General features: G+C 39.6%; 1 protein-coding gene across 4 annotated transcripts; it reads right to left on the bottom strand.

Annotated features, from left to right (window-relative positions):
• Window positions 1–1534: 1534 nt before the first annotated feature.
• SPPL2A (signal peptide peptidase like 2A) lies at window positions 1535–25610 on the bottom strand. 4 transcript variants are annotated; one of them, XM_051628035.1, is made up of 17 exons: window positions 25263–25610; window positions 21831–21950; window positions 20430–20612; window positions 19385–19474; window positions 17376–17509; window positions 15138–15289; window positions 12900–12996; window positions 12108–12209; window positions 11348–11429; window positions 10953–11027; window positions 10192–10248; window positions 9981–10034; window positions 9451–9550; window positions 8543–8620; window positions 8076–8236; window positions 5934–5967; window positions 1535–1861 (listed from the first exon to the last, which is right to left on the bottom strand). In XM_051628035.1, exons 1-17 carry the CDS (start codon window positions 25314–25316, stop codon window positions 1830–1832), a joined length of 1605 nt encoding a protein of 534 aa, XP_051483995.1. In that variant the 5' UTR covers window positions 25317–25610; the 3' UTR covers window positions 1535–1829. The 4 variants fall into 4 exon arrangements, with proteins under 4 accessions (XP_051483995.1, XP_051483994.1, XP_051483998.1 ...); XM_051628034.1 differs by lacking the exon at window positions 5934–5967 and having other exon boundaries at window positions 25263–25561; XM_051628038.1 differs by lacking the exon at window positions 9981–10034 and having other exon boundaries at window positions 25263–25561.
• Window positions 25611–27599: the final 1989 nt, after the last annotated feature.

Below are 27599 nucleotides of genomic sequence, written 5' to 3'. Positions count from 1 at the left end.
CAAGAAGGTCAAGAGCGGTAACTACTCACTTATGAAAACTGCAATTTCTGTTTTCTTAGGGAAGCTGCAAACAAGGTAGTTATCTTACCCATATCAATTGGCACCACGTTCAGTCTGTGAATGGCAACAACTGATCCTCAGGCTGTAAGTTTGTCTGCTCCTGACTCTTGTGAACAAACTCAGTATACGTTATGTAAAGTAGCAAATTGGCAGTAAGCCTTTGTTAACTGCCAATATAGATTTAAAATTGTCTTAATTAGCATCCTTCTAAAGTAAATCTAGCTAAACTAGATTTAATCTGGGTAAATTTTCCTGAGCCCACATGCCCCCAACTAACTATAAATGTCTAGAGGTGACCTTCAGACAAACACTGAAGCAGAGAAGCCTGCATTGCCATTGCCCAGCTTATACCTATTTGGTTGTTTTCTCCAGGGTTCCTGAACTTGTACTGACTATAGAAATTATATCCATTTAAAGAATAGGAAAAATGTTTTAGCAACTACCTGATATTAGCACTAAGTGAACTCAGTGGTTTCCTGCTGCTGCCTTCTCCAATTTTCTTTGGTGTAAAGTGTTGGCATCACAGCTATATAAATTTTCTATGTCTAATCCCCCTCAATTTGCAGTCTCCTGAAAAAAGAAAAAGTGTCAAACTCTACTGGATGCAAACTAATGAATTCTCCTTCTGCAAGTCTTTAAAAGCTAAAACAAATTAAGATTAAACAAGTTAAACACATACACTGGCCTTAACTAATACAGGCACTACTAGCACTATTCAAACCTGTTGTTTTGCCTATCAACTTTAAAATAATTTTGAAAGTAGTTCTCAAAAAAAGTATGGTGTAGATGCAAAAGCTGAAAAAGTCAAGTCCTCCCCATCCCTTTGAACTGATCCATGGCTAAATGAAGACAACAAATATAGACCTTGTCTCAATGGGTAGGAGAAGAATCAAAGAACCAAGCAGAATTAACATTTCAACCCACACCCCCCTCAAATAGCACTTCTTAAACCCCCTTACCTTGCACACCATCATTTTTGCCAACTATTCCAGGAACTGCACTTACATTTCCAGGACCACTGTGTAAATACCTCCCCCCTTTTATTTTTCTGGAAATGATTGGTGAGGTATACAGTCCAAAGACTTGCATCTAATCTTAACAATTTTCACAATTAAGGCATAAACCAGTGATACTATGGGGGGTTGGAGAGGAAAGCAGCTCACAACCTCAAGCTACATTTGCCTTGTTATCCATTGTATGGCTTACAATGTACATAGACTAACATACACACTGTTTATTCAGTTACTCATAGAAATGGAACTATAGTTTCATTCTTTAGTTGCTATAGTTACCTTACTATCAATCTGCATTTAAAATCTGGAAAAAATCCTATGAAGGGTACTGTTTTGTTTGGGTTTTTTTTTACTGAAACTTGACTAGTCTTAATAAAAATTAAGAAAACATTTAACACATCAAACTGATATGGGCAAGCAACTTCTATAAAAATATACTGTATAGAAACACATTTGGAAAATTGCATAGAAAATATCCTTTTATTTAAATTGACATAAGGCACTGTTTTACTAGCTGTGGTTTGGCTGTAAAAATGCAAGTCTTGTATTTTGATTACTTTTATGTTAAACAATATTTTCCATAAAAATATAGGTGCGGGAGTAAAAAACCCTTTTACACAGAGTAGGAAATACTCTATTGTAAAGCTTCACCAATTTTACTGCAATTAATTTGTAGAAAATTCTAATACTATTTTAAATCAGGATCCTACATGTTATTGTCCTCCATGCTGTTCGCTGGCTGATGCTGAGCTTTCTTCATTTCCTGTGTAATCCAGGTGTTCCATCATCTTAATGTGAAAAGAAAGAAAAAAGATAGAGGTACTTTGTGAAGAAATACTGCTTTTCCCCATTGGTCCAAAGTATTTGTTAGCTAGGAAATATAATTAAACGTGTTAGAGTGTATTTTAGCAGCATACAGATAGGAAGTCCTCTATAGATAAGAAAAGCATTCAGGGCAAATAATCGTAGCTCTTAGCTAATGCTTCCCACTACAAAAGCATTCTCCAACCAAGGATCCAAGTCCTCTACAAGAAATTAAACTTACAAGTCAAAAGTGTCTCAGTTATTAAATACAGAAAACAAAAACCCCTATTGGTATTATGCAAATATGTCAAAGACAAGCTTTGCAGAACTGGAAATAGAACCTAGGCTCATACCTAACATTTACAGGTAGCAACCAATAGCTTGAATAGAAAAGACTAGCCTTCTCTTTTTGTGACTGTAAAGACTATGGCTACATCTACAGTTAGTAAAAACTAACTGTATTGGCAAAATGTCTTATTAAGTTTTCCTTTTATTTAAAAAGGATAAAGGAAATAGAATTGTAAAGTCAGATAATCATGGAATGGTTTAGGTTGGAAGGGACCTTAACCCACTGCCGTAGACACGGAAACTTTCCACCAAACCAGGTTGTTCCAAGGCCCATCCAGCCTGGCCTGTGGATGTTGCATCCACAGCTTTCCTGGGCAACCTGTTCCAGTGTCTCACCACCCTCACAGTAAGGAATTTTTACTTAATATCTCATCTAAATCTACCATCTTCCTGTTTGAAACTTGTCCTATCACTCCATGCCCTTGTGAGAAGTTCCTCCCCAGCTTTCCTGTAGCCCCTTCAGGTACTTGGAAAGCCACTATAAGGTCTCCCTGGAGCCTTCTCTTCTCCAGCCTGATTAACCCCAACTCAGCCTGCAATACAGGAGAATCAAAATGAGATTATTATTATATAGACTGATTACACTTAACTATTAATGTAAGTGATTAGGCCACCTGAATAGCCCAAGACAACACTGGATTTTTCCTGGCTAAGCAACAGCCAGTTTTCCTATCCACTGCTGTAGTGCTAGAGGGCAATGAAGGCTCCAGTCTCTTCCCTGGAACAAGCCATTGAATAAATTACAGAGGTAATACCTTTGTTAGCATGACAAACTGAGACCCATCAGTTTGAAAGCTTCAGAATTAAGCATAATTAACAAGAAGCCAGGGACTGGACAGTTTTGATAGCTGACAACCAGACACAGAAGATAAGGAAGTAGTAAAATTAATGCTGAAAACCAGAACCCATCAAGGAGCTCCTATGTCCAGCATGGCAAGATTATGAGGACATGGGCAAAATGCTTTCAGCATCAAAATGTAGAAAAGCCTACGTACATTCTTCCATAGGGGCACATCCTGCCTAGTAGTAAAAAGACTCCCTGTCTTTCTGTACAACAGCTGCTCACCACGTGGGTTCTCAGCTGGGCAGATGTCCATACAATGAGGACATGTTTGCTTTTTTGTCTTACTAGCACCTACTGCAGAACTCTTAGCAAAACAAAGTCAGGGTCCAACACTTGTGTCATACGCATTTTAGCGTGGTACAAATCTATGTATAGGGCAAAGAGTGGCTCCATTAAATGCTCTCTTCTGTTGTAGCCACGACCCACCTCTGTGCTGTACCTTCTTATTGCAAGGTATACAAAAATACCTCACTAAAAGCAGGCTTGCTTAAACAAGCTGTTTCCCAATCCAGACACACCAACATGCTGCGCAGTAATTTGAGATGACAGTTCCAAGGCAAAAACAAGTTACTGGGACTTAGGTAACACTTAGGAGAGCCTCATGGCCACAGTATCAATCTGACTAAAACCAGAAAAGGTCTTTCACGTCCCTCCCTTCATGTGTCAGAATTCAGATAGTAAGAATTAAGTGTATTAGCAAGACTAGTGCCTGCCTTAAGAACTGAGTTACAGCAATAGCACTAGTTACAGCAATAGCACCCACAGTCCAGCAGTGAATACCAAGCTCTTGTGCTAATGACAGTATTACAGTTATTTCAGTAAATCTAGAACTTTCCTCCTGCACTGCGACCAAAAAACCACATCAAAAGTCACCCAAAACAAAACACTCCCTACAATTACAGAAGTAAAACCATCATTTCAAATGAGGATTGAAGCCAATTTCCGGGAAAACACAACAACAAAACACTCCCACACAGTACCATGTTACATCAAGTAATGCCATCTACCTTCCTCCATCCTAGGGAAGCTCAGCTAACAGCTGGCACACAGAAGATAGCTTCAGTAAGCATTTTGCAAAATGTTTCCCTATTAAATTGACAAGACAGAATCATCACGGTTGGAAATGATCTTCAAGATCATCAAGTCCAACCATCCCCCCTACAACCCCTAACCACTAAACTATCTCCTGAAACACCACATCTACAGCAGTTTTGCTGCCCCCCCCCCTCCTGGCATCTCTTAAGAATACAGAACTCGTATCAATCTGTGGTTGCTGTGCCCAAGGCAGCCTCCAACCGTACATCTCCTACCAGCCCCTCCCTGATCACAAAGAGCAGGTCTAGCAGGGCACCTTGCCAGCTGTGTCAGGAAATTACTTTTGACACATTCCCAGAACCTCTGGGACTGTTCCCTCTCTGCCATGTTGTAGTTCTAACAGACATCAGGGAAGCTGAAGTCCCCCACAAGAACAAGGGCAAACAACCACAAGATTTCACCCAGGTATTTATAGAACAATTCATCCTCCTCACTGCCCTGGTTGGGAGGCCTGTAGCAGACTTCCACAGCAATATCAGCCTTACTGGCCTTGCCCCTAATCCTGATCCAAATACACTCTACCTTGTTATCATTTCATAGAATCATAGAATCATAGAATCCTAGGGGTTGGAAGGGACCTCGAAAGATCATCTAGTCCAACCCCCCTGCCGGAGCAGGGTCACCTAGAGTACATCACACAGGAAAAGTCCAGTTCTACACATTAGTAACAATTCCTAATATACAGGGCCACCCCCATCACCTCTCCTTCCTTGTCTGTCTCTCCTGAAGAGCTGGTAGCCATCAACTGTGGCTCTCCAGTTGTGTGAGGTACCCCACCACGTTTCTGTGATAGCCACTATGTCATAGTTTTCCTGCTGCATAATGATCTTACATCACTCTCTTTAGAAATCCCTGTGCTTCAGTGAATAGTTAAAATGGATTCTGTGCAGCAAATCATTACAGCTCAAGGCTACCCCATAAAAAGCCACATGCAGCATAACTAGAATTTAAGACTGCATATGCATAAAGTAGAAACTGAAAAACTGATATTTTTTTTTTCTTCAACCTTATCCAAGAACTTGAGTGCACACAGCAGGACAGAAGAATTTTCAAGCTACAAAAATACAGTCTGGCCATCTGATTTTAATTTGCACTCAACCCTTCCCACTTCCCAACCTCTTCTTGGGTTTGTATCTAATTTCTTTATTACTAAGGCTTTTTAATGAGACTTAAATTGTTAAGACACTCTTTATCAGAAGAAGCTAATGAGAAAAGCACTTTTTAATTCAGAATTTAAGACACAGGCAGAGTTTACCACCTTAAATTATCTTCAGTGTATAGGGCAGACAAACTACACTTTGTAAATGGATATGTAACTCTAGACTGATGACTGTAATTCAACATTATATTTAAATGCTTAAATTCTGGAAGAAGTTGACATTTGAAAGCTTGCATCACATGAAGGACTTCCATATAGGTAAAAGCAGAGGAACTAACATCAGTTCTAAATATCTGAAGACATTCTTAGGGATCTGGGAACTTATAGAGAGGCATACAAAACCTGCCTTCAGGCTTAAGAACCATGGGCCCATTGGTACCTTATAGAAAGTTTTCCTGTTTTCCTTTAAGGAAATAAAAAACCCCACACTCAAGCATAAAAACAAATTTATAGCTTGTCTTCATTTCTACCCTCTTCTGCTGAACTACTCAGAACAATTAAAAAGATAGATGCAAAAAAGAATGGAAAGAGGATGCAGAGGGGAAAAAAGAGAAAAAAGAAATAATAAGATAATTAATAAATTTGCATTAAAAGAAGGCCATAATCACACCTTGTAGCAAAGGCGTCCTGGAGGAGTCCGATACCTAAACAAAATTCATTCCATTATTAAAGTCATATGCAACAAAACCCAGAAAACTCCAAAACTCAAAAAAGCTAACTAATAGAGTATAAACAAATAGTAGCATTCATGAAGCTTAGTCACCTGACATAGTCTTCTACCACTATTCTCAGGACACTGTGCTCTAACAAGTCTGCAAGGTTTCTCTGTTCCCATGAGGACAAACCAAACCTCTACAGAAGTCTGGTCACCCTTGTCAATGGGTCAGCTCTGCTCCAGTCCAAATTACCATTGTTGTAGCAAAAAAGAGTCTTCTGTCACCTTTTTGTATCTTTCCAACTCAGAATGTCAACTGCAAGCTGGAGATTTCAATCCTGGGCTTGGAGGTGCAGAGGGGATTCTTGAGGGGGGGGGAGGCGTGTGTATTTTCTTTTAGCATGTTTGTAAGTTCAGTAAGGACAGTTCAAAATACAGCTTTATGTGAGGAGGACAATATTAAAGAAAGATCAACACTGCAGCATTCTGAGAGTGCAACCTGAATAACATCCTCTGGAAAAAAACAAAACAAAAACAAACAAACAAACAAAACCCACAACAAATATAGAAAAAGTTCTTCAGGAAGTTACAGAAAAACAGGAGTTAGTAAAGTTACAGAGGTGTTCAAATCCTAGACAAGTTTAACTCAGGGATGGTGGAAATCAACATTTTCAATTGTGCCAGAAATGAAGTCATGTGACCTCAAAACAAGCTGAAGTTCAGAGCAGTTTTAATCCTTCAAGAAACCAGTTGAAAGGACATGAAATAACTACTATGGCAACATAATTCTTTCAAGTATGAGCTCTGCTATGAGAAGTGCAAGAATTTTTTGTCACTAAAGAGAGCTGCCAGATTTACTTAGGCCAATCTTACTCAAAACTCAACCCAGAGTTCCTGGGCTTCATATATGCAATACTGTTCATTTTAGGATAGCAAACAGTCACCATTTATATACAAACGCATGTTAAGAACCTTATTCTGACCTAGAGGAACATTTCTGTTCACTGGACATAGGAAAAAAAGTGTTTTTTCTGTAGACAAAAAGGCAGGGTATCTACTTAAAGCTGTAGGTCTCTCAAGAAATTTCATACCTCGCCAACATTCCTGAAGCAGGTATAGCATGTTAGTGATATCTACAAAAGGTAGCAGTTAGCTGATAATATGATAGGAGCTGCATGCCTGCAGTTTTACAAGGATTACTACCACCTTGATTTCCATTGACCCACTTAAACCTGCAATCTAGAAGTTGAAAAAGCAGGAGTTGCTCCCTTCCACCATTGACTTCACATCACCCTCCTGCCACTGCAACAGACTATCCATTTTCTGAGCCGAGTTCAACACAGCCTAGATACAGGCCATAGTTTCTGAATTCAAACAATATTGGACTTCAGGGCTCAAACAAGATTTACAGTAATCTCAAGACTGGTCTGTCTTATGAGAAACGCCAGCTCACAAGGGCTACTGGCACACTCGGCTACTACAGCAAGTCAGACCAGGGGAAATGTGAGCATGTCAACAGGCAGAGGTGATGGAATTTTAAAGGACAGCAATTCCTGGGTGTTGTTAGACATAACCAAAGGGGAAATGCAGACAGCCAAGGCAGTGTGCCCAGGGCAGTGCGACAGAAACAGTTAAGTAGCCACCCCGCTACCCTGTTGCTGAATGCTCTGTATTATCCTGAATATGCAGGACACCAGTGATATGTGGAAACTTTGTAAAATTCTAGTTGATCACCAACCTTTCTGAACTGTCTCTTAATACAGGACTAGCGCAGATTGGAATCTGAATGCTCAATTCAGTGACTCATGTCATACCTCACTGAGGAATGTTAAAGCATAAAAAAAATGTTTCAAAGAAAATAGACAACAAATTACTTTTTCCCATGAGTGCTGAACCAGCTATTTCATCTCCCTTAAGCTTTGTTCTGCCATTTCAACTACCAGACTAGGATTTTCTAAGAACAAGGACTATTTTTCCTTATTAGTTCCAGAAGATAACAGATTAGAAAAAACTGGATTGCAGGTGATGTTACCAAGTCCTTAGAGAAGCATATACTCCAAGGTATTAACAACAAAACACTCAAGACATCCAGCCTACCTGGTAACTGCTTCCTTTCCAAAACTTCTTCATCTCCTTACGCCTCCAAGCAACCAGTGAGCTAGTAATGAGTGTACATGGCACAAGATAGAGAAGGGCAGGTTGTCCCATCTTCATTAATGCCAAAACAACGAAGGTCAGCACCATACCAACAGCATAAGCTATAAAAAGATATTCATACACAAACAATCAAGAACAGGTGAATTTTAAAATTAAGTTACTCATTTAGTAAGCCAGAAATATTTTTTTTTAAGTAATATCTTCCTTTTGAGTATAATTGACATATAGAGGACAGTAGGTGGCTCTGACTGCCATAACGAATACCCACCTTAAATATGGACGGACACATTAAAATGAGATTGTAAAGAGATTCTTGACAACATTGAACCTGAAGAAAACTATCTAGTTCTGCCATTTAAAAAAAGCTAAGATGAAGATTAACACTGCTGAAATATTCCATTATTTACCTATTGTACAGGAAATGTAGTATACAGAAGGTGAACGTGTTTGAACATCAAATCTTCGACAATAGGCAACCAGAAGTCCTTAAAGGGAAAAATAAAAGGATTAATGAAATATTTTGCCATTATTTTTTTTCTCCCCAATCCTCCGAATCAAAGCAGCATTAAAAGAATTTATAGAAGGACTTCCCATTGCTGTGTGTTATCTTCTCCCTATTTATTTCTGGAAAGCCAAGAACCAGTTTAAGAAATCCTGCAGTCAGTCTTGAAAATCAAAACCATAATGGAACTATGTGCCAAGTCCTCTTTGTATTAAAAGGTTTTGGTTTCTAACACGAGGTAAATATATTGCACTATTTTCAGTTTTCTAATATAGAAGAGTAAAAACCCAGTTTTAATACTTTTCTTCAATAGGATTTTAATGCTGGCTTTTAACAATCAGTGATTTTGCCTGTGTGCTGGTCACGAGAAGGTGCTGCGTGCTTGACTTAAATTTGCTCAAAACTCCAACTAAGGCAAAATTCAGCTTTTCTAAGAATGATGAAAAAACTTGGTAATATATTTTCTGTTACCTCACCTCTAATGAGACAGTATAGGATACAAAAATACTGTGAAGTCACAGAATTACTTGCTTTCTGTGCTATTTCAATGGGATTTAATTAATACTGGCAACTGGATTTTGCTGTGTAACTTTCACTAACACAATACAGTGCAACAGAAAAGCAAAAACCCTTCACTATTTAAGTGTTCTCTAACATACTAAGCTTTCTTATATTGTGGCTTTTGTTGTATTCTGCACTGACAAATCAAGGCAAATTACTTTGTAGAATAAATTCTAATAGAAGTCAGTTGCGAATCAAACCAAATATATTTAATAATGTTATAACTGCCAAAAATATTGGAATTTTACTCACCTGGGACAATAATGTCTCCAAAACCCAACAGTGAAAATGGCATGTCACACAGTGTCGATGCAGAGTATTCAAGTCTAGGCACTCTAATAACCACAGGTAACTGTAAAACAGTATTTCAGAAGCCCACATAAATCTAATCAGGATGCTTTAGGTGGTTTGGATTTTTTTTTTCTTGTTTGCTTAAATTAATAAACATTTTAAATATAATTAATTTTTTGTCAATGCAGAACTTCAAAATAGTTAGAACCTAAAGTAAAAGTGAGAAACCAACAAAGAGATTTGATAAAGTTTAAGGCAACAGGTGAGCTGGAATTTCAGATTTACAAAAAATACGCACACACCAAAAAAAAAAGTTAACACATTTAACCATATAATGGGAACGACAAGTCTGGATTATTAACCTAACTATAGTGTATTGATCAATGATATCCAGGCCCTGAAGAGAAATTTGGATAGTCAGGTTTTCCCCAAAAGAATAGTCTTTCAGAGGGAATCATTTAAAAATCCAGTATCTGAAATACAATCCTTACTTTCTCATGGGGAGCTGAGCGTTCAGTAGGGACTTCCACCAAGTTTCCATCATTCTAGGATCAAACCCAAGTCAACAGGTATTTAATACTTAAAAGAAAACAGCAGAAGCCGGCTATATTTTGTAAGAAAGTTATGCCAAAAAGCACACTATGAATTAGCTACGCAGTGTCAGTATTTTTATGTTGCACATATTGAAACAACTGTTCATACCTTTTCACTGTTTCCAAAAGGACCAGCTGCAACTTCAACCATTATACTTGCCCCATTCTGAAATTGAGGTTATTTTTCAAAAGTTAGTGGTTTAATATAACAAAACATTCCTACGACATTTACAAAACCTGTTTGTACCTCATTGTACAATCCAGGATTGGACAGATTCTGAATATTAAAAGGAATGCACTAGTATTCTACAGTATTATCAAGTACTGTGTTGCATTAAAAACATGTAGTCCAGCCTAAAATAACTTAAAAAAACCACAGACAACAAATCCACTAGATGTAGCTAGAATTTTAGATAAAAATGTGTCAGCTTTTTCTTCCATGAGCTTTCTCCTTCAAAATAAAAGAAGGTATGTTTGCATTCAGTTCATACTACACTGCAAATGAGCACTGCAGAAAGTATCATTGCAAGTAGCAACATATGGGTGTTAAAAGCAAAAAAAGAAGGAAGAAAACTGGAAGACACTGAACCTCTCATCATCACACTGCCACACAATTCAGGCCAGCTTACTTTTGGCCATGTGACTGATGAAAACTTAGTAATTTAACAAAATTGTGGCACCTAAACAGGCATTATGCTCTACAGCCCACACAAGATGACTATCTAGGCCCCAGCTGTCTTAAATGAGGAAAAAGAAAAGGAAGTCAGCATTCCTGCATCAAGAGTACTGAAAACACTGATCTGTTTGACAAAAATACTGCCCCAATTACCAGATAACATCTTTGTTTTAAAGATAAAGTCACAGACATACCTTTGTGATAAATGGTGTTATGAAGACAAAAAACACATCATACAGAAGGAGAAGGCCAAGAAGTATCACGCAGGACTGGCAAAAAAAGAAGATAGTATCACAAGTTTTCAAGGACTGCATAGCTAGATTCTGGTGTCAGTGCTGTACCATCATGCTAAAAAAATTAAAAAACTAATACAAAAGCAGAAGGAAGACAAACTTCCCCCATGTAAGCCCCATGTTTTTATTCTGAAGTAACATTTAGAAAGAGGATTACTTTATTTTAATAAGTATTTTTAAATGGTAAGGATTTTTAAAAATATATGTATTTATTGAGTGCTGAAAACCTACTTCCTGAAGCTAAACTTAGCTTAATGGCATTAGAACTCTTTCTTAAGTTAAGCAAGTTACAGTACCTTAAAGTTGGGCATTTTCAGTGTTTTAATAAAGTTTAGGCAGAAAGCAACTCCCAAAATGTCTTGCAATATCCAAGCCCACCTAAAAATAAGAACACATTTTACATATTATTCAAGCTACCAGCAGAATGTAAGTGCAATAGTCATTTAAGATTTTGCTGGAAATAGCAAGATGGCAAAATGGATTGGAAAGCAAGAAATTAGTTCTTAGGAAGTACTGCTACCAAACCCACAAAAATGCTACTTTCAAGGTGGTCAGTTTCCACTAGTCCCTGATCATAAACAGGTTACTGTTCTTCATCAGTGTACTATAGAGAAAAGCAGTTAAACAGAGGCCATAACAAGGCCTTGGTGTTCACTTGTATTGTTGCTCACTACTTAACATATAGCTCAAGATGCTGCTTAGGACTGCACTGCAAGTTTTGTGCATTTGTGGTCCTGTGCTTCCACCGGGCCATAGGAAGAATAGTTCCAATGTGCCATTTTTGTCCTTTTTTTTCTTCTGTGGCAATCATTAGCAATCAAGCCAGTTCCTCCTCATTTTCATAATTTTTTGTAACTTCAAATTACCACAGAGTTCATTTGTATTGCTTTGTTCTCTATTATTCCCATGCTTGTTAAACTTCATAAATACTTTCATGACTTTCTTTCAATCTGCACTGGAGTTCAGAAGGATGCTGTACTCCAGGATGTTATATGAGGGAAGTTCATTAATGATGGTTTTTCATATTATTCTTTTAAGTCAGGATGCATCACTTACCTATCTTCATTTCGAAACACTGCCCAGACAACAGCTGCTGCTGTGCAGAACGCAGCAAGAAAAATAAGCCTGACTTCAATGTTTTTGTTGCCACACGTAATCCTAAAATAAAATAATTGAGTTAAAAAGGAACACCTGCAACAGCTAACACACATGCCTGTGCTATCACAGGTCCTTAAGCTGACAAAGTGTTCTCATCCCAAGAGCTTCTCCTCTGCCAGTTTGTTCCATCTGGACGCAGGTGGCATTCTTGCAACTGCAGTACCAGTCCTCCTCTGGGCTGCATCAAAAACATGCCCACAGATGGTTAGCCAAGCTGGGCTGTGATGGCCAGTGATGACTGGATCACCTGGCACTAATACCCTCTACCAAGTAACAAGCAAACATAATCTTAGGCTTCTAAGCTTATAAGCAATATTCTTTTGGGGAAAAGAACCATTTGTTGCATTAAACATTAGGGCTTTTTAAAGCGAACTTAATGATCTTCAAGGTCTTTTCCAAGCAGAATTATTTTGTGATTCTGTGTGGAGGAAAATGGGGACATTCCCATATTCACTCACAGCTGCAGGGTATTTAACTCAGAGCAGTAAGAAGAGGTTTTCTGGACACTGGTAACACACTACTTAAGACTGTAACTACTAACTTGTAACATGAATGACTCCAGCACTGTGTTGCCTTCACAAGGAGTTAAAACTTGTCAAACTGTTCTACTGTCTTCACACTACCTTGAGTAGCAACCAGAAAACACCCAAAAGAAACCTTACATTTCTAATATTGAAAACTGTACAATACCTGCACCGCCCAAATGGTATTTGTCCTATTAATGCTGCAAGACAGTTGTACAGACTCGTTGCAGATGCCAAGCAGAAGACTGATATTATAACATACACTAAATAAAAAGAGTGGAAGATGGGAATCAGTGACAAAATACAATAAAAAGAATAACAAGCAGGAATCAAACACAATAACATGTATTTGATATAAACTGCTAATAGTTATAGCACAGCTCAATACACTCATTGGAGGCTACAGTCAGCTGGTTACAGGAAGTGCTGAATTCTGAGTGTCTCTGCCATGGTAAGAGTTCTCATCAAGCAAAGACTTAAGTTTTTTAATTAAAAAAAATTAAAACTATTTGTAATTACTTTTCATTTGTTTTCTTTAAGAAGAAGTATGTAAACCGTTACTGCTTTCAAAAACTTTTATTTGGTTATGGCTAAAACCAAAGTGCTATTTTACAACCACCAGCTTTCTCAGCTTCTGGTAATACTCCTCACTTCAAATTCTCCCTTTCATCCCTTTGCCTGCTTATGCATAAAAGATCTGACTAATGATTTAGGTGGCACTGTAAGATACTAAACACTATCCCTTCCAAAAATTTCTATGTAGTTAGGAAACACCTGGTAAGGAAAAAAATCTAAATTACATGTTCAAATTCATAGTATACTGTGTATTCTGACCTATGTTAAGCACCCTGAAATATGGACAATAAAACCAGCTGTTCGCTACTTAAGGTTGGGGGTTTTTTGGTAGTGAAGGTCTGGCTAGAAAACAACTCTGATATATATATATAAGGAGATTACTTAGAAAACAACAAAAACAAAAATCCCCACAAACAAACAGGCAAGAAAGGTGGATTTTATAGCTGTCACCAAGACAGGGCACCATTATGATCTGTCAAACCCACAACAAGCAAAACAAGAAACTTTGCATAACAGGTTCCTCTGAAAACAGCAAGAAGCCAGCTGTTTAGGGAACCTCAGATTTTGAGGAAACAATGCAGCATTAATGCCTGAAGACTTACAACAAGAGATGCAGAGAACACTACCACAGAGCTCAGCCTTGCAACTGGCTTTGCTGGAAACACTCCCTCCCCTGTATTTCAGTTACTGAATTGATCTTAACTCCAAGTACTGACATTAGGACTTACATTCACACACTATAGTAGTGACACATCAAAGTGATGTTTTTTTGGTTGTTTGGTTTTAATTAGAGATTTTTCCATGGGAGAGCATGTCATACCATGGTAACAGCTTCTTTACCTCAAGCAGTTTCATATATGTCTGCTCCAAAGCACACAGAACTATGGCTTCTGAGGAAAAAAGCTATTAGGTATTTTCTTTGAACTATTCACATTTCTTCCTCCCCCTAATTTGTTACTCATTCCCCTTCCTCCTTTAAGAGGCCTCTTTCTTCACCTCTTCCTAAATCTCACCTGAAACATCTCACAGTAAACAGGGGACATTTTAAACTTAAACCTTTTGATCACATTAAGAGGTTCATCAGTCTTTTAGTGGGACAAGTTTAGTAAAGGTAGCATTGCCATTAGTCAAGATAACAAAAGCTACCCAAAATCAAAAGTCAGGATGGCGAAGTTTCTTTTTCAGAAGCAGAAGGTTAATTCATAACAAATTCTAAAAAAAAAAAAGTGAATTTAGAAGCTTTCAGAATTAAAGTTACATTGTTTCTACTAAAAAGTGTGATTTAAAGCAGCGTACATTTTTTGGTTGCATGACTTGAGAGCAAGAAAAAATATCGACCAACACTTCAGAAACTGTATTTTAATGGAATTGCATAATGCAAGAACTTAGCTTGTTGCTAGTATGCTTGAGTTCATTCCAGTATGGTCATGTCATTTAAGCCAGTTCTTTAATTAGGGCACTGCAACCACAAACTCAATGGCAGTGTAGCAATACCTAACAAAAGCTTTCACTCTAAACACTACTATGTTATCACTGCCAGCCTCCCAAGAATGTTGATGTACACGGTACACTTTTTTTACTAGCCAGCCACCTCTTCTGCACACTACTCAGGATAAGTACTGTCAAGGCAGACTCTGTAAAAGTGCAGAAGAAAGCTTCTCTCCTTTTTTAAGTAGCAACTACATCTTTTCAACCATCAACTCCTACATGGAGAAAACAATTTAAAAAATGCATTAATTTTAGTTCAGAAGTCTAGCTTTTCAGCCTTGGACACCTAATAAAATCATGCAGAAAATTAAGTCAAATGAGATGATCCACTGTTTCTTACCTAACCATCTGTAGAAGAAATACAGTAAGACCAGCATGACACAACAGATGACAACAAACAAGATAACTGTTACAGGGGTGAAAGTAACATTTTCTTCCTTCTTCTGTCTTGCTTCTCTCTCCCCAGGACTTGCTACTGCTTTCAAATTCTCACTGTTTTAAGAAAACGAGAAACACATTTACTTCAGATGACAAGATTATTAAAACGGTTTACTATGACCAAAATTATTGGTTATAAAGATATTCTGTCTAATCCTTCATACCATTATTTGACTTACAAACACACAGAAATGGTATGCTTATTGTTTAACTTTTTCTCCATTTTTTAATGGAGATACACACTTCTGACCTAACATAGATCACGAAGAAAAGATTTTAAATGCCAGGCTTTCCAGTTGTGTGGTGATTGCCAACTTTAACAAGTAGCCCGAACCAAAGCAATAATCCATGTGAGGAAAAGCAGTAATCCATATCAAAACTCTTAAAACTCCTTTTCAGGATGCATACACTCAACTCTGTTAGTGTCTCACCTCTGACTACAGAATTTCTTGGGCTAAATATCTGATAAATAAAAATAATGGATTTCACACACTGTTATAAAAAACCTCAACTGTAGACGTTAAGTGTCTGCAAAACCCATTCATGTTAGCAGAATCAAACTAGTTAATACTAGCTCTTTTACCCTTACACCTCATAATTACAGACTAAGTTTAAGAGAGGGGGTGTAATTGGGGATTTTCACTGAGAGCAAGATTTGTGTCCACACATACTCCATATTTATACCTCACCATGCAAAATAAGGAGACTCAAATTGTTGTGTTTGTTCTTTGAGCAGATAGCCCTACTACTCCTTATTACAGACACTGGTGCAACCTGCCCATCAGATAGCATGTTCCTGACCAATCCCACGACCCACCTACAAAATGCTGAATTCAGCACTGAAACAGCTACCTTCAAAAGAGGAAAACCCACAGGAGTAAGGCACTTTGTTAGATGAATCACCTCCTCAGAGGACATGCTTTGAATAAGCAGCTTTTTTTAAAAAAAAAAAAAAGCTCACCCTAGATTTATGAAAGTGCACTTTAAGAAGTTTAATGTAATTACATCTAGGTATTTTTCAATATGGGAGACAGCATCACATTTTGTTATTTTAGCATTCAGTGCAGCCACACCCCGTAGCACTGCAGGGTAAAAAAGAAGCATAATCAGAGCCAACCTTTAAAAGAAGAAACACAGACATCCCTCTCCTTCTATGTCTTTCATCTCTTTAAAATCACTAGATTTGCATAAGTAGTGGGAGAGAGGAAGATGCTGTTACCACACACAATCCACTCCCTGTTGTTCTAGGGAGCACAGCACTAGAACGGGAAGCCCATTCAGTGTACAGACATCCAAGAAACACTGCAGAATAACACCAAGCTCTGAAAGGCCAACTATATCCAATTTAACCCCAGACTAAAAACAGCTCTGTGCATCCAGTGTGCTTCACTTGACTAAAAAAAGCTGCACACCCCTCAAGCACAGTGCAAAAGCCCCTACTACCCCTTATTTCCCTGCATTTGCCACATTCTACACTTCCACTCCCTCCCTTCCCTGCACAGGAGCTGCTGCTGCCTCCTTGCCCCTGCCTAGTCCTAGAGCTGCTCTTGCCCCTGGCTCTGTTGCTCTACCAGATAACACACAAAGCCGAAGCAGATTAGCCTGGTTGGACTTTAACTATCTGGAGCCACCCAGACACAACCAAATCACAATTCTCAGTGCTCCTTGTGACAGAAGCCTGGTGCAGAGACATGCCAGAGGGTGCTGCCCAGCCACTGGGATGAAGCAGCTGTACAGGTCCCTGCCAATGCAGACATTGTATACAACTATGTATGTACCTCTTGGATCGCCAGACTTTTAAATTGTCATTAAAATACCTACTTTCTACCATGGATATTGGAGTATTATGATGCTAGTTATAAAGTATTTGGTCATTTGTCAAAATGTTAACACATTCCTCCTCCCAAAAGCTGCACAATCTCTCAGGGACTTTTACAATCTACTACTCAAGGTTCCTGAAAGACCTATGGTGATTTTTCAAAGGTTGCTATGCTCAAGTATTTCATGGCAAAGCAGCTAATTCACCTACTTCTAATTTTTTAACTACCAACCTAAAAGAACATAATTTCTCACTAATCACAGTGACAGCTTTCACCAAATTTGTAGTTCACAAAACATAAGTTCTGTTTAACAAACTTACAGTTCTGCTACTCCACTCCAGTAGCCTCCCAGTGCCACTGTGAACACAGCAATTAGGAAGATGACAACCATGCTGTAATCAAACTCCGGCAAAGGTGGCGAGTACAGAGTGACATTAACTTCTTTTCCAAGTGTCTGAAAAATAACATACAAGTTGGTTCATAAGAACACCAAAGAAATTATATTGCTTATTTTCCAACAAGATGCACATCACGATTTCCTGCTTTTCACCTACACTCCCCACCACAGGGAGCTCTAGGATCGTCAGATAACTCTGCAAGAGTTCACTTACCAGGTTTGTTGCACTCTGCTATTCAAGACTCATAAAAAACCTGACTCAAATGGTGAAAGCTAAGAGAGACTAAGCTTTCTAAGAAAAAAGCAGAAAGAATGCTTAGACAAACTAGCTATCCTCAGACTGGTGCTGTCTCTCTCTTCTACACAAAAGAAGAAAGTTAGAAGCCTCAAAGAGTTTAAATAGAAATAAAACTGTAGTAGGAAGAGTACAATGGCTGCCAGCTTCTAAGCAGCACATACCATTCAAAACAACAGCTGCCAGTGACACAACAGAAGACTTGGGCAAAACTACATCATCACTCGTAGTCTAGGCTGTGTTCCTCACTAGTTTTATGAAGGCAACCTCATTATAAGACAAAACTGAATTATTTGATTCAACAGCAGTATAAGACATCATCTGGCACACTAATATACTGGTGAAGTTACTCTGGTGAACTATTGTAGCTATGTAGAAGTGATTCTACATGACACTACCCCAAGCAGCATTATGCAATATAGTGGTGCAGAGAAGATTCAGAACAAATTAGGGATCTAACCTTGCCCTGTTTCCCTTCCATGTTAGTAGGGCTTATCTTAAAACCACTCAACTAAGCAATTATCTTACTTGAAGGAACAAATTTCAAGACAGTGGACAACCCAAACCAAAACACAATATTCACCAAGACTATGGCAGACTGAGGACAGTCATCACAAAGCTTCAGTCATGTCAATGCTTCGCAAGAACCAATCTTCAGTAGGAAAAGACAGTAAACAACCAAAGTCCTAAACATCTAGGCACAGTGTCAGTTTGCATACTTACCTAGGACAACCTCCCATGGCAGCTCTGAAGATTAAGAGCAGAAATGGTGAAGTAAACTCACACATTCAAAACCAGAAGCTAAGACTACACAGATTAGCACTAGCCTCTGCTAGTCACAGAAAAACATGTGCAGTGCAACTCCTGCCTAGCAAAGCTATTTAACACTAAACAGAAACAGAACAGCAAAACGACAACAGGAAAAGCGACACCAAGAAAAGATACTATTTTCTTTAAAACCCTCTGCAATATTCTGTATCCTAATACTAAATGTCAAGGAAAAAAACATCCAAATACCCACAAAACAAACTCCCCTGCTTATGAAGAGATATCACAGCTGCCACATATTAACGACACACACTTGGCATCTCACCATGAACTCAACAGCAGAAACTCAAACTCTGCCACCTAACCACTCTGTAACAGATGCTGTCATGCTGTACAAAGAGCTCATAATCTGGCAAAGAGAAAAAAAAACCCTCTCACCTTCCTCAAGATCCAGCCTGAAAAGGTACTGCTTGTCTGAAAGATGCCACTACACACTGGCTTGACTATTCCATGCTAAAGGAACAGCCCTTTCAGGCTATAGCTCTTGAAGGATGTCAGGCATCTGCAATTGTATACAAGTCTACTGGAAGGCTGCTTATCTTGTTTAGCAGGAGACTTCCAAGATTACCCTCCCTCCAGCTATTATATTACCCAGTCTTAGTCTTCTTATTAATCATTCTCTCAAATTAACCTGAATTAGGAAGACTAGCACTTTCACAACTTAATACCCTCATCTATGAAACTGAAAGCAGTATCTATGTGTATTCAGATCAGGCAGACATCCACATCTGACCTCAAATTCATCTTCTTTATTTGTTAAAAAAACTAGGTTTATACAAACCATAACATGCTGAAGTTATATTACTTACCAGCTGCATATCTACTATGTCATTGTATCTTATAAGAGCAACTGGAAGCGTCACATCTTCAAAATCAGTCTTGTTATCTGAAAGAGGAGACTAAAAGAGAAGTGTCACTGGTAAGCATGCCGAGTCTATTTGCAAAACAGGTTAGATCCCTAAAAGCAGATTATCCTTTAAATTAAATTTAAAAAAAAGATGTGTAGATACAGTCCTTAGGAATATGTTCAGCACTGGACTCTGTAGTTAGGTTAACGGTTGGGCTCTATGACCTTAAAGGTCTTTTCCAACCAGAACAATTCAGGGATCCTGCACATCTATAAATGTCAGTGTATTTGTAGGAAGAAAAAAAAAATAAATAAAAAATAAAGAGAGACCTCATCATCACTGTTTCCAAGAGATTAATGAAGACAGATGTACTTAAATCAAAACAGGTGATACTACTTGCATTCATTAATGTCATGGGTTTTTAGTATGACAAGTTATAATCAAAACCATTTTTACTCTCTATGCGTTTAAAACAGGATTAACTTTTAATGATAATCATGCTAATTCCTAAATCTCAGATATTTATATATACATGTTGCAGCTGTAATAGAGAACAAAAAAAGCAACAGAAGTATTTGTAAGCATATCTCAAAATGCCTTTTTTTATCTCCAATTTTGGATTACATTTTTCTAGGTTATTTTTGTCACATGCGTGTAAAAATGTTGCCTAAGATTACAGGGAATTCAGACTACACTAAAATTAGGGAATGATAAAGACAAGCATTTGCATTCAGAAACATGATTAGAGATACCAGGAACAGACTAAAAATACAATTCAGCTGTAAATACTTTTAGATGATAAACACAGAGCTAGCTTGGCCTCAGGGAGAGCACTGGTGCCAGCACAGCACCCTGTGGGGACAGTGAGTGACCCATGCTGGAGTCCCATGCATTGCCAGGGTCCTCCACTGCTGAGGCTCCTCTCAGCTAACCCTGCACAACAGCATCAGACCAAACAGATAAGACACTATTTCACTACACAAGAAAACTGTATGTTGGAACTTACCAGCCTAGATTTACTGGCAATCAACAGCATTTTAGCACCCGAACTTTGTGCAATTCTTGCTTTCTCCAAAAAAGTGCAGTTTCCTATCATCACTACAACGGCTTTGTCCTTCATTAAGCCAGAAGGAACTTCAGAATAATTGCAGAGTACTGTAGAAGTCAGGTTTTCCAGAGTGCTAAAAGTCTGCAAAGTGAAGAGGGAGAAGAGGAATGTGATGAAAGCAGGAAATTTAATACTGTAGACTAATCTAGAAGGCTACGTTACTATGCTCCCTAATTTGAGGTTTGCCAGAAAGAGGCATAACGGAAAGGAATCATTAATTCAGGAATATAAAATCAGAGCAGTTTCTGCAGCCTGCAACAGTGAGGGACATTTATAGCAGCTTATAGCTGATATACGTGTCTCTAAATACAACCTCTTAGGAATGTTGCTATAATTTAAACATAAGAAACTGGTTATATAGGAAAAATCACAGCCTGTGGTTCTGGGGAAGCCAGTGTACCCTCTGTGGTATTCCCCGGCATCCCAAGCCACAGGAGCTCCAATAGATGCAACATAACCAGAATTCTGAAGTACAACACTTGGTCAAAAACAGTGAGCCTGATAACATACCAGTTATTGCAAAATAATTTTGAACAAATATTTCTATCCGTATTTCAAAGTTCAATTCATATTTCCAATTATTTTAAAATTATTGTCAGTTTTCTTTAGTCAAGACATCTCAGTGGCCAAAGTAGCACAGCAAAGATGTTCGGGACATACAAATTATTTTTACTCTGTTTTACATTGAGTTAACCTGCTAATGAATGACAGGAGGGAAGAGAGAGGAGTGTCCTGATCACTTCCAAATACCAAGTATTTCCTCTTTATATGAAGAGCACCTAAAGAAAATTTGTTTCTGCCTGACACTCTAGTTTGGCTCCAAGGAACACTCTCAGATAATATGGATTGTGATACCTTCCAGATAATCTCCTATTCCACCATGTTTTCAAGACAACTGAACAGAAGATATAACTGAGGAACCAATATCAGAAATCTCTTTCACAAGTTTACAACATTTTTGTAAACAAAGAAATAGAAATTTTACTCCCAAATCTAAATCTTGGACATAATAACAACATCTGAATAAAAAATTAACAAGATCAGATTAATTTGTAAATATATTTAAAATTGGTTCCAAGCCTTTGTAAGCTTCAGAAGTGTTTTGAAGTACAGAAATACTCCCCACAGAGATCTAGGGGATAGGGGGGGTCACAACTACACACAGTAATGACACAGGATGGGAACATGACCCAAAAAAGTAAATATTCAATATAGCACCTATTGAACTCAGAATTTTGAAGAGCAGTTACTCATTCCACATTCTAGTTTGCTTAAGGAATACCATTATAAACTACTTACAGCATTGTCCAGGCTCTTTGGAAGAGATACCCAACTAGAATTGTAAATCATGCAGTAATCCTTTGTTACTGGAGGTTCACCACTTCCAGAAGCATGCAGGATCCCCTCATCTGCAGTTACCTGCAACAAATCAGGGTGTTCTGCATTAAACAAAGTTCAGAATACCAGTACACAAATATTCTTCTAAAAACTGTTAGGAGAAAAGGAATTAAATAAATTTATTTTGTATGACGCATTCCATCAGGAACGTGTAGCTTGAGAGGACAGAAATCTAGTCACTGTATACTGCTACTTCTCAGTTCAAACACAATGTATTTGTTATGTTTATAGTTCACGTCACTGTAGCAAAAAACATCGAGAAATCCAAGCAAATTATTTCAGATTCTGTACCTTATACTTAAAAAACCCGTGTCTAAAAGTTTAGACAGGAAGCAGCTAAAACAGTACATGGAAAAGTGGACTGAAATCTTTCCCTCCTTGCAGACTCTAGAATTTCCTCTACTAATAAAGGTATTATATGGCAATTCCTGTATTTTTTTTTTTACCAAATAATAGTAAGCACAGAGACTAGTACACAACTAGGAAGAATCTGTATAGTTAAGGAATACTGGTGTCTCTTAAGATTATTTTCAGAGTCTCTCACTTAGTATGATTTCTGTTATTTATTAATACATACGAATTTTACAACTTCTGACAATTTTAGCAATATATACCTTCCCGCCAAGCATGAGTACACTACTAAAGGTCAGGTATTTAAGTGGATAAATGAACAGACTAAGAATTAGATGTAGCTACAGCCGCAAACTAGTGAAAACAAATACACATCATTTGTATCTCAAAGAAGTGTCACCTTAAGACGACTGGCAGATTATCTTATTTCAATTTTTTTCCTGGGAGAAAAACTGGCCTCAATGCTGGGGAAGTACCAATAGATTAAAAAAACATGTATTTTGCAAATGCCAAGTTTGTCTCAAAGAACACTGAGCCAGAAAAGGGCATTGATAAGAGAGGGTAGCCCAAATATCTGTCAGATGTACAATGCTAATCATTAACAGTGCTTCAGCAGCATTTCTCCTCAGGCTAACGTATCAGTATTCTACAGCAAGAGAGATCTAGAGAGAAAAGAACATGTGATTATATTGTTTCAGAGGTTTATGTCTGCCTGGTTTGAATAGCAAAAAACCTTCTTCAGAGGAATCCATTCTATTGCCCATAGTGCACGAACATCTGCTGGGAGAACTGTGTCAAAGGGCCTGAGCACATTAACTGTTTAACATACAACCGTTCCTCAGCTACCAGCTAAAATAAATTGTTCCACAATTTATCAGCACAGAAGTTATCAAGCTTCCCTCTTAAGCACACTCACCTACAAGTATATTGCTTTTAATTTGCCATTAGCTTAAAGACTTCCAAGAGGTGCAAACCCATGACATTTCCATTCATTAAAAGCTCTTTCTGCTTCAAGAAATGGAATAATACCTGTTTTCTAGGTCCCAGAAATCAAGTGTTAATGCTAAACATGTGTAAGTCTACCTAGAAGGAGTGATTACTTGCTTATTTTACATGTGTCTTTTGTTTGGCAAGCCTTCCTTCTTTGGGGATGAATCAGGAAACAACTCTTGCTCACGAGGTGGGGGAAGGGAGGATCAGAACATGACGATTACTCTCACATATCAGTTGCTGAGCTCTAAAGACAGCATTTAAAAGCTAAAAATGAAGAAAAATGCTACATGCTACACCTCACTTGGAACATCCCCACTGAAATCCTGTTGCACTTTTATTATTTTTTAATTGTTTCAGTATCCTCCTTTCATAGCAAAGGCTACTAGTTTGGGTACGAGACCTTGCAGGCAGCTGTGCCATTGAGCGATACAAAACAAATCTTACTCTCAGAATACATGCCAAGTTAGAATTTCTTACAGAGCACGTTTTTCAGTCTTGTTACTTAAGTAGAAGACTAAGCATGTGTCCACAAAAATGCTCCTGAAAATATGAACCTGTTTCCATAGGCTGACTTGCTCCAAATAAAAATGCTCCCATGTGGCGTAGATGAGTAGCAGCTGTCCTTAACTAAAGAGGCACCATCATCTTTCAGGTTCAGACAATCGCCAGTGGCCCCTCACCTTCAAACAAATGTCCTCCTGTTTTTGACAGGTGGTTCCCTCATCACATTTCCTTTCTTTACCACCTTTAAACTTTTATTGTATAATTCCTTATCTTTGATAGGGAGAACACGTCTCATACCGTCTCCTAATACTCAGTGCTCCTAAAACACCCCTGTCACTGCACGAATATAAGCTTTGCAATTTACTGTCGAGCTTTGGAGTGCACTGGTCACCCCACCACATAAAATACTGGAAGTTATATGAGCCAGGGGACATAGAGACCAAACCAAGGAGAAGGTCCTGAAGGAAACAGGCGAGGTAGCAACACAAGATATTGAGAAGGCTGAGGTCCTCAACGACTTCTGTGCTTCAGTCTTCTCTGGCAAGTGCTCCAACCTCAACACAGCAAACCACTGGGCCGAGGGGCAAAGCCACCCTTCAGAAAACCCTCACACAACTGACAACAGCGACATGGGCCTCACAAACAGGCACTTTGTAGAGACACAAAAGCTACTTTACCCAAAGGCATTCTCACAGCACTAACAACCTGTGCTGTGCACCACCGAGCACATCCAGTGACTATTTCCTACCCTGCATCCCACCTTACCAAAACAACAAGGCAAAAAATTCGTTAAAAACAACCAAACAAAAGTAACTCAACAACAAAACATGCTCAGTGGAGCAGCATTTAATGCAGATATGCCCTTCATACTGCTTAAGCAGATTAGGTTTCTGACTCCCCCGTTTCACTACTCCATGAGGCAGAAGACAACCTGCGGGATTCCCACAGCAACAGACACCTGTGCGCAGAGAAGCTGCAAAGATTTCCCACACGGGAACCAAAATGGCACTTGAATCGAGCCAGCCAAAAGCCGGGGCGGGGACACACACCTCGAGCTTCCCCAGCTGCCTCATTTAAATACCTCTGGAAACAACATGGGTGTTTACCCAGGCAGGCACTCGGGAGATTTGTTACCGAAACCCTCCAAGGCGGGGGCCCTTGCCCCAGGCAGGCCTGGAGCTGCCCCGGGACACAGCCCGGAGCCAGGCCGCTGCCCCTGCGGTGCTCGGAGGCCGGGACACGCAACAGCCCGCTCGGAGAAGCCAAGAGCTCCGCGGGCCGTGCTGGGGCGGTCAGGCTCCGGTCGGGCTCCTCCAGGGAACGGATCCCGGGGGATAACCGGGCAGCGGGAGCCCCGCGGCCGGCAGGGGAGAGGGAGCACGAGCGGCCCGGCAGGTCCCCCCGCCACCCGCCCGGGGGAGGCCCAGGGCGGCCCGGGAGCTGGGCCCCGCTACCTCCTGCGGCCAGGACACCGCGGCCCCTTACCGGCGGGAGCAGCAGGCCCCACAGCGCGGCCCACAGCAGCGCGGCGGCCCTCATCTTCCTCAGCCGCTCGGGGAAGCGCCTCGGCTGGGCTCGGGCTCCGCACGCCCGCCACGGAGCCTTTCCCCGCCGGCTCCCGGAGCGGCGCCACTTCCTCTTCCGTCCGCCGCGGCCGGTGGGGGCGGCGGCCGCTCCGCACCCCCGGGGCCTCCGCAACCCCCGGGCCCCGCGTTCCCCTCGGCCGCCGCGGGGACGCCCGGGAGCGGAGCGGGGCGGTGCTCCCGGGGGGCGGTACCGGGCGCTCGGCGGCGGCCCGGGGGCTGCGGGGGGGGCTGCTTCATGCGCGCCCCGCTTCGCCTCGTTCCTCAGCCGGGCTGTGCGGGGCGGCCCGCAGCTGTGGGCGGGTCGGGTTTGCCGCTTCTCGGCTCCAGGCTGTGCGGGTTGTAGGCACTCGATTGCTATTTGAAACTTTTCACGGCCATTGCCGATGGGAAGGCTGGCGTTTGCCCCGCGTTTCCCGGGACAAAGAAATCCGAGGGTTGCAGCTCGCTCCGTCTCTCTCGGGGCTCAGACGCACCCACGGAGCCACGGCCGGGGCAGCGAGTCTTGAGAGCAGCGGTGAAACGTGACTTGTAACAGAAGGCTGAGGGAATGGTATTGTTCTCAACTGGAAAACAAACAAACATTCCAGAGGCGTCTCCCTGGCTTTGGAAGCGTTAAAAGGTCTGTGATGCTCCAGATTGCCAGCCAGCAATGATTTGCAGGAAGGCAATAGACTGTAATAGCTCTGAGATTTAACAGCTCAGGAAGTTGTGCAACCCCTTTCACCAGAGGTTTTAAAGCACTGGTGTAAAAATCTGAGTAACTTTTACATACCTGAAAATAAGTAGGGTTTTGATCTATACAAATATTCTCATGATAACAGGAAAGGTTCCCCCCTCCCCCTGGCAACCTGCAATTGATCTTTGACTCAGCAACTGAACAGGCTTATGCATCTTGCAGTTTTGCAAGTGTGTCTAAATATTTAATGTGCTTAAACAGTGAAAGATAACGGCACATCATGACCAGGTAATAATTCATATTCCGTGCAGAATTGGTATTAAAAAAAAAAAAAAGCTAGTCCATCTGTGTGTTTCTATTTTGGTGCTGTTGTCAGAGTAACCACAACACTTAATGCCAACTACTATCTCCTCTTAATCTAACAAGATCTGGATGACAGATTAATACAGATTACTTCAATAAATCTATCAATTCTGTGGTCTGTAAAGAGCTAAGGGCATGTACATTAGTGTATTTCGAGCATGGGAGAGGTGTTTAATTTTAATTGCAAGTGCATAGCTGCTCCCAGGATCAGATTCCATGGGGTGTCCTGCTCTATCGAACACTTCCCCTCTCCCCTTGCATTCCCCAGGAAAGAACAGCAGCTTTTATTCTGTCTGCAGCTGGGAAGGGAAAAAAAAAAAAAAAAAAAAAAAAGTCAAAGAGAAATACTAGTATAGTTTCCTTTAAATAAAACGCTGTCCCCAAAAGTGTAAATTTGGTTTGATCTCCCCTAATGTTAGCTCAGACATGGGCAGCTCACATGGAAGACATCAATAAAAACTTTTCAGGTAATATATATTGGCAATTTAAGTAGTCCCTAATTTTTACCATTAGCTTTAGTGTGTAACTAAAGTTAAAAACAGCTTATCTAGTCTCAAATTTCAGCACTATGAGAAAAAAAATATTTTTATTCATATATATTTCCAATCTCAGGCAGAAGAAAACTAGGTTATAGGGATGTTCAGAGGCTGAAGAATTACTTCAAAGCCTGAAAGATCTTTGACTCACCAGGAAAGACACCCAAAACACTTTCCATTCCAAGGCTGTTTTAACTCTCCCATTGCATTATGCTACTTCTGTTTTTTTTTGTTTTTTTTTTTTGTATTTTTCAGCCTCTCTACTTTGAGTAAACTTATTCCAACCAATTTGCCTTTCTCTGTTCCTTTCCATGTATCTCCTTATACAATTAAATTTCCATTATCTTATCTTTGAATTACTGTCTAATTCTGTTAATTGTGCATAAAATACCATAAACAGAAAATGGTTGCCTTTTTAGATAGGCAGATTTGGAAGGGTCACTATGATCATTAGGTATTTAAGAGAAAACATTGCGTAATTTTTAAGGACTAAGACTGTAAAAAGGACAAGACTCTGCTTGCTAAACAATTATGTCATACAGAAATTAGTAAAGAGAGGATCTTGGGTTCCTTCATCAATACACAAACTTGAAAGAGATGAAGGAATTTTGACTATGTTGTACTATCTTCTAAGAATGAAGAGAGAACACTGACCCAAATA

The sequence above is a fragment of the Apus apus genome, chromosome 10 (assembly GCF_020740795.1).
Source record: "Apus apus isolate bApuApu2 chromosome 10, bApuApu2.pri.cur, whole genome shotgun sequence".
Lineage (NCBI taxonomy): Eukaryota > Metazoa > Chordata > Aves > Apodiformes > Apodidae > Apus > Apus apus.
Note: the sequence above shows the minus strand (reverse complement) of the source record. Positions and strands in the feature narration are given on the sequence as shown.

Bases quoted from the DNA above. Each gene is read 5' to 3' on its own strand.
- SPPL2A (XM_051628034.1), bottom strand. From the start codon at position 25,316: ATGAGGGCCGCCGCGCTGCTGTGGGCCGCGCTGTGGGGCCTGCTGCTC. The intron at 19,475-20,429 runs GTAAGTTCCAAC...CTTCTCTTTTAG, and splicing joins TTGCCAGTAAATCTAGGCTG to TCTCCTCTTTCAGATAACAA. The intron at 15,290-17,375 runs GTAAGTTTGTTA...TTCTTAAAACAG, and splicing joins TGGAGTGGAGTAGCAGAACT to TGAGAATTTGAAAGCAGTAG.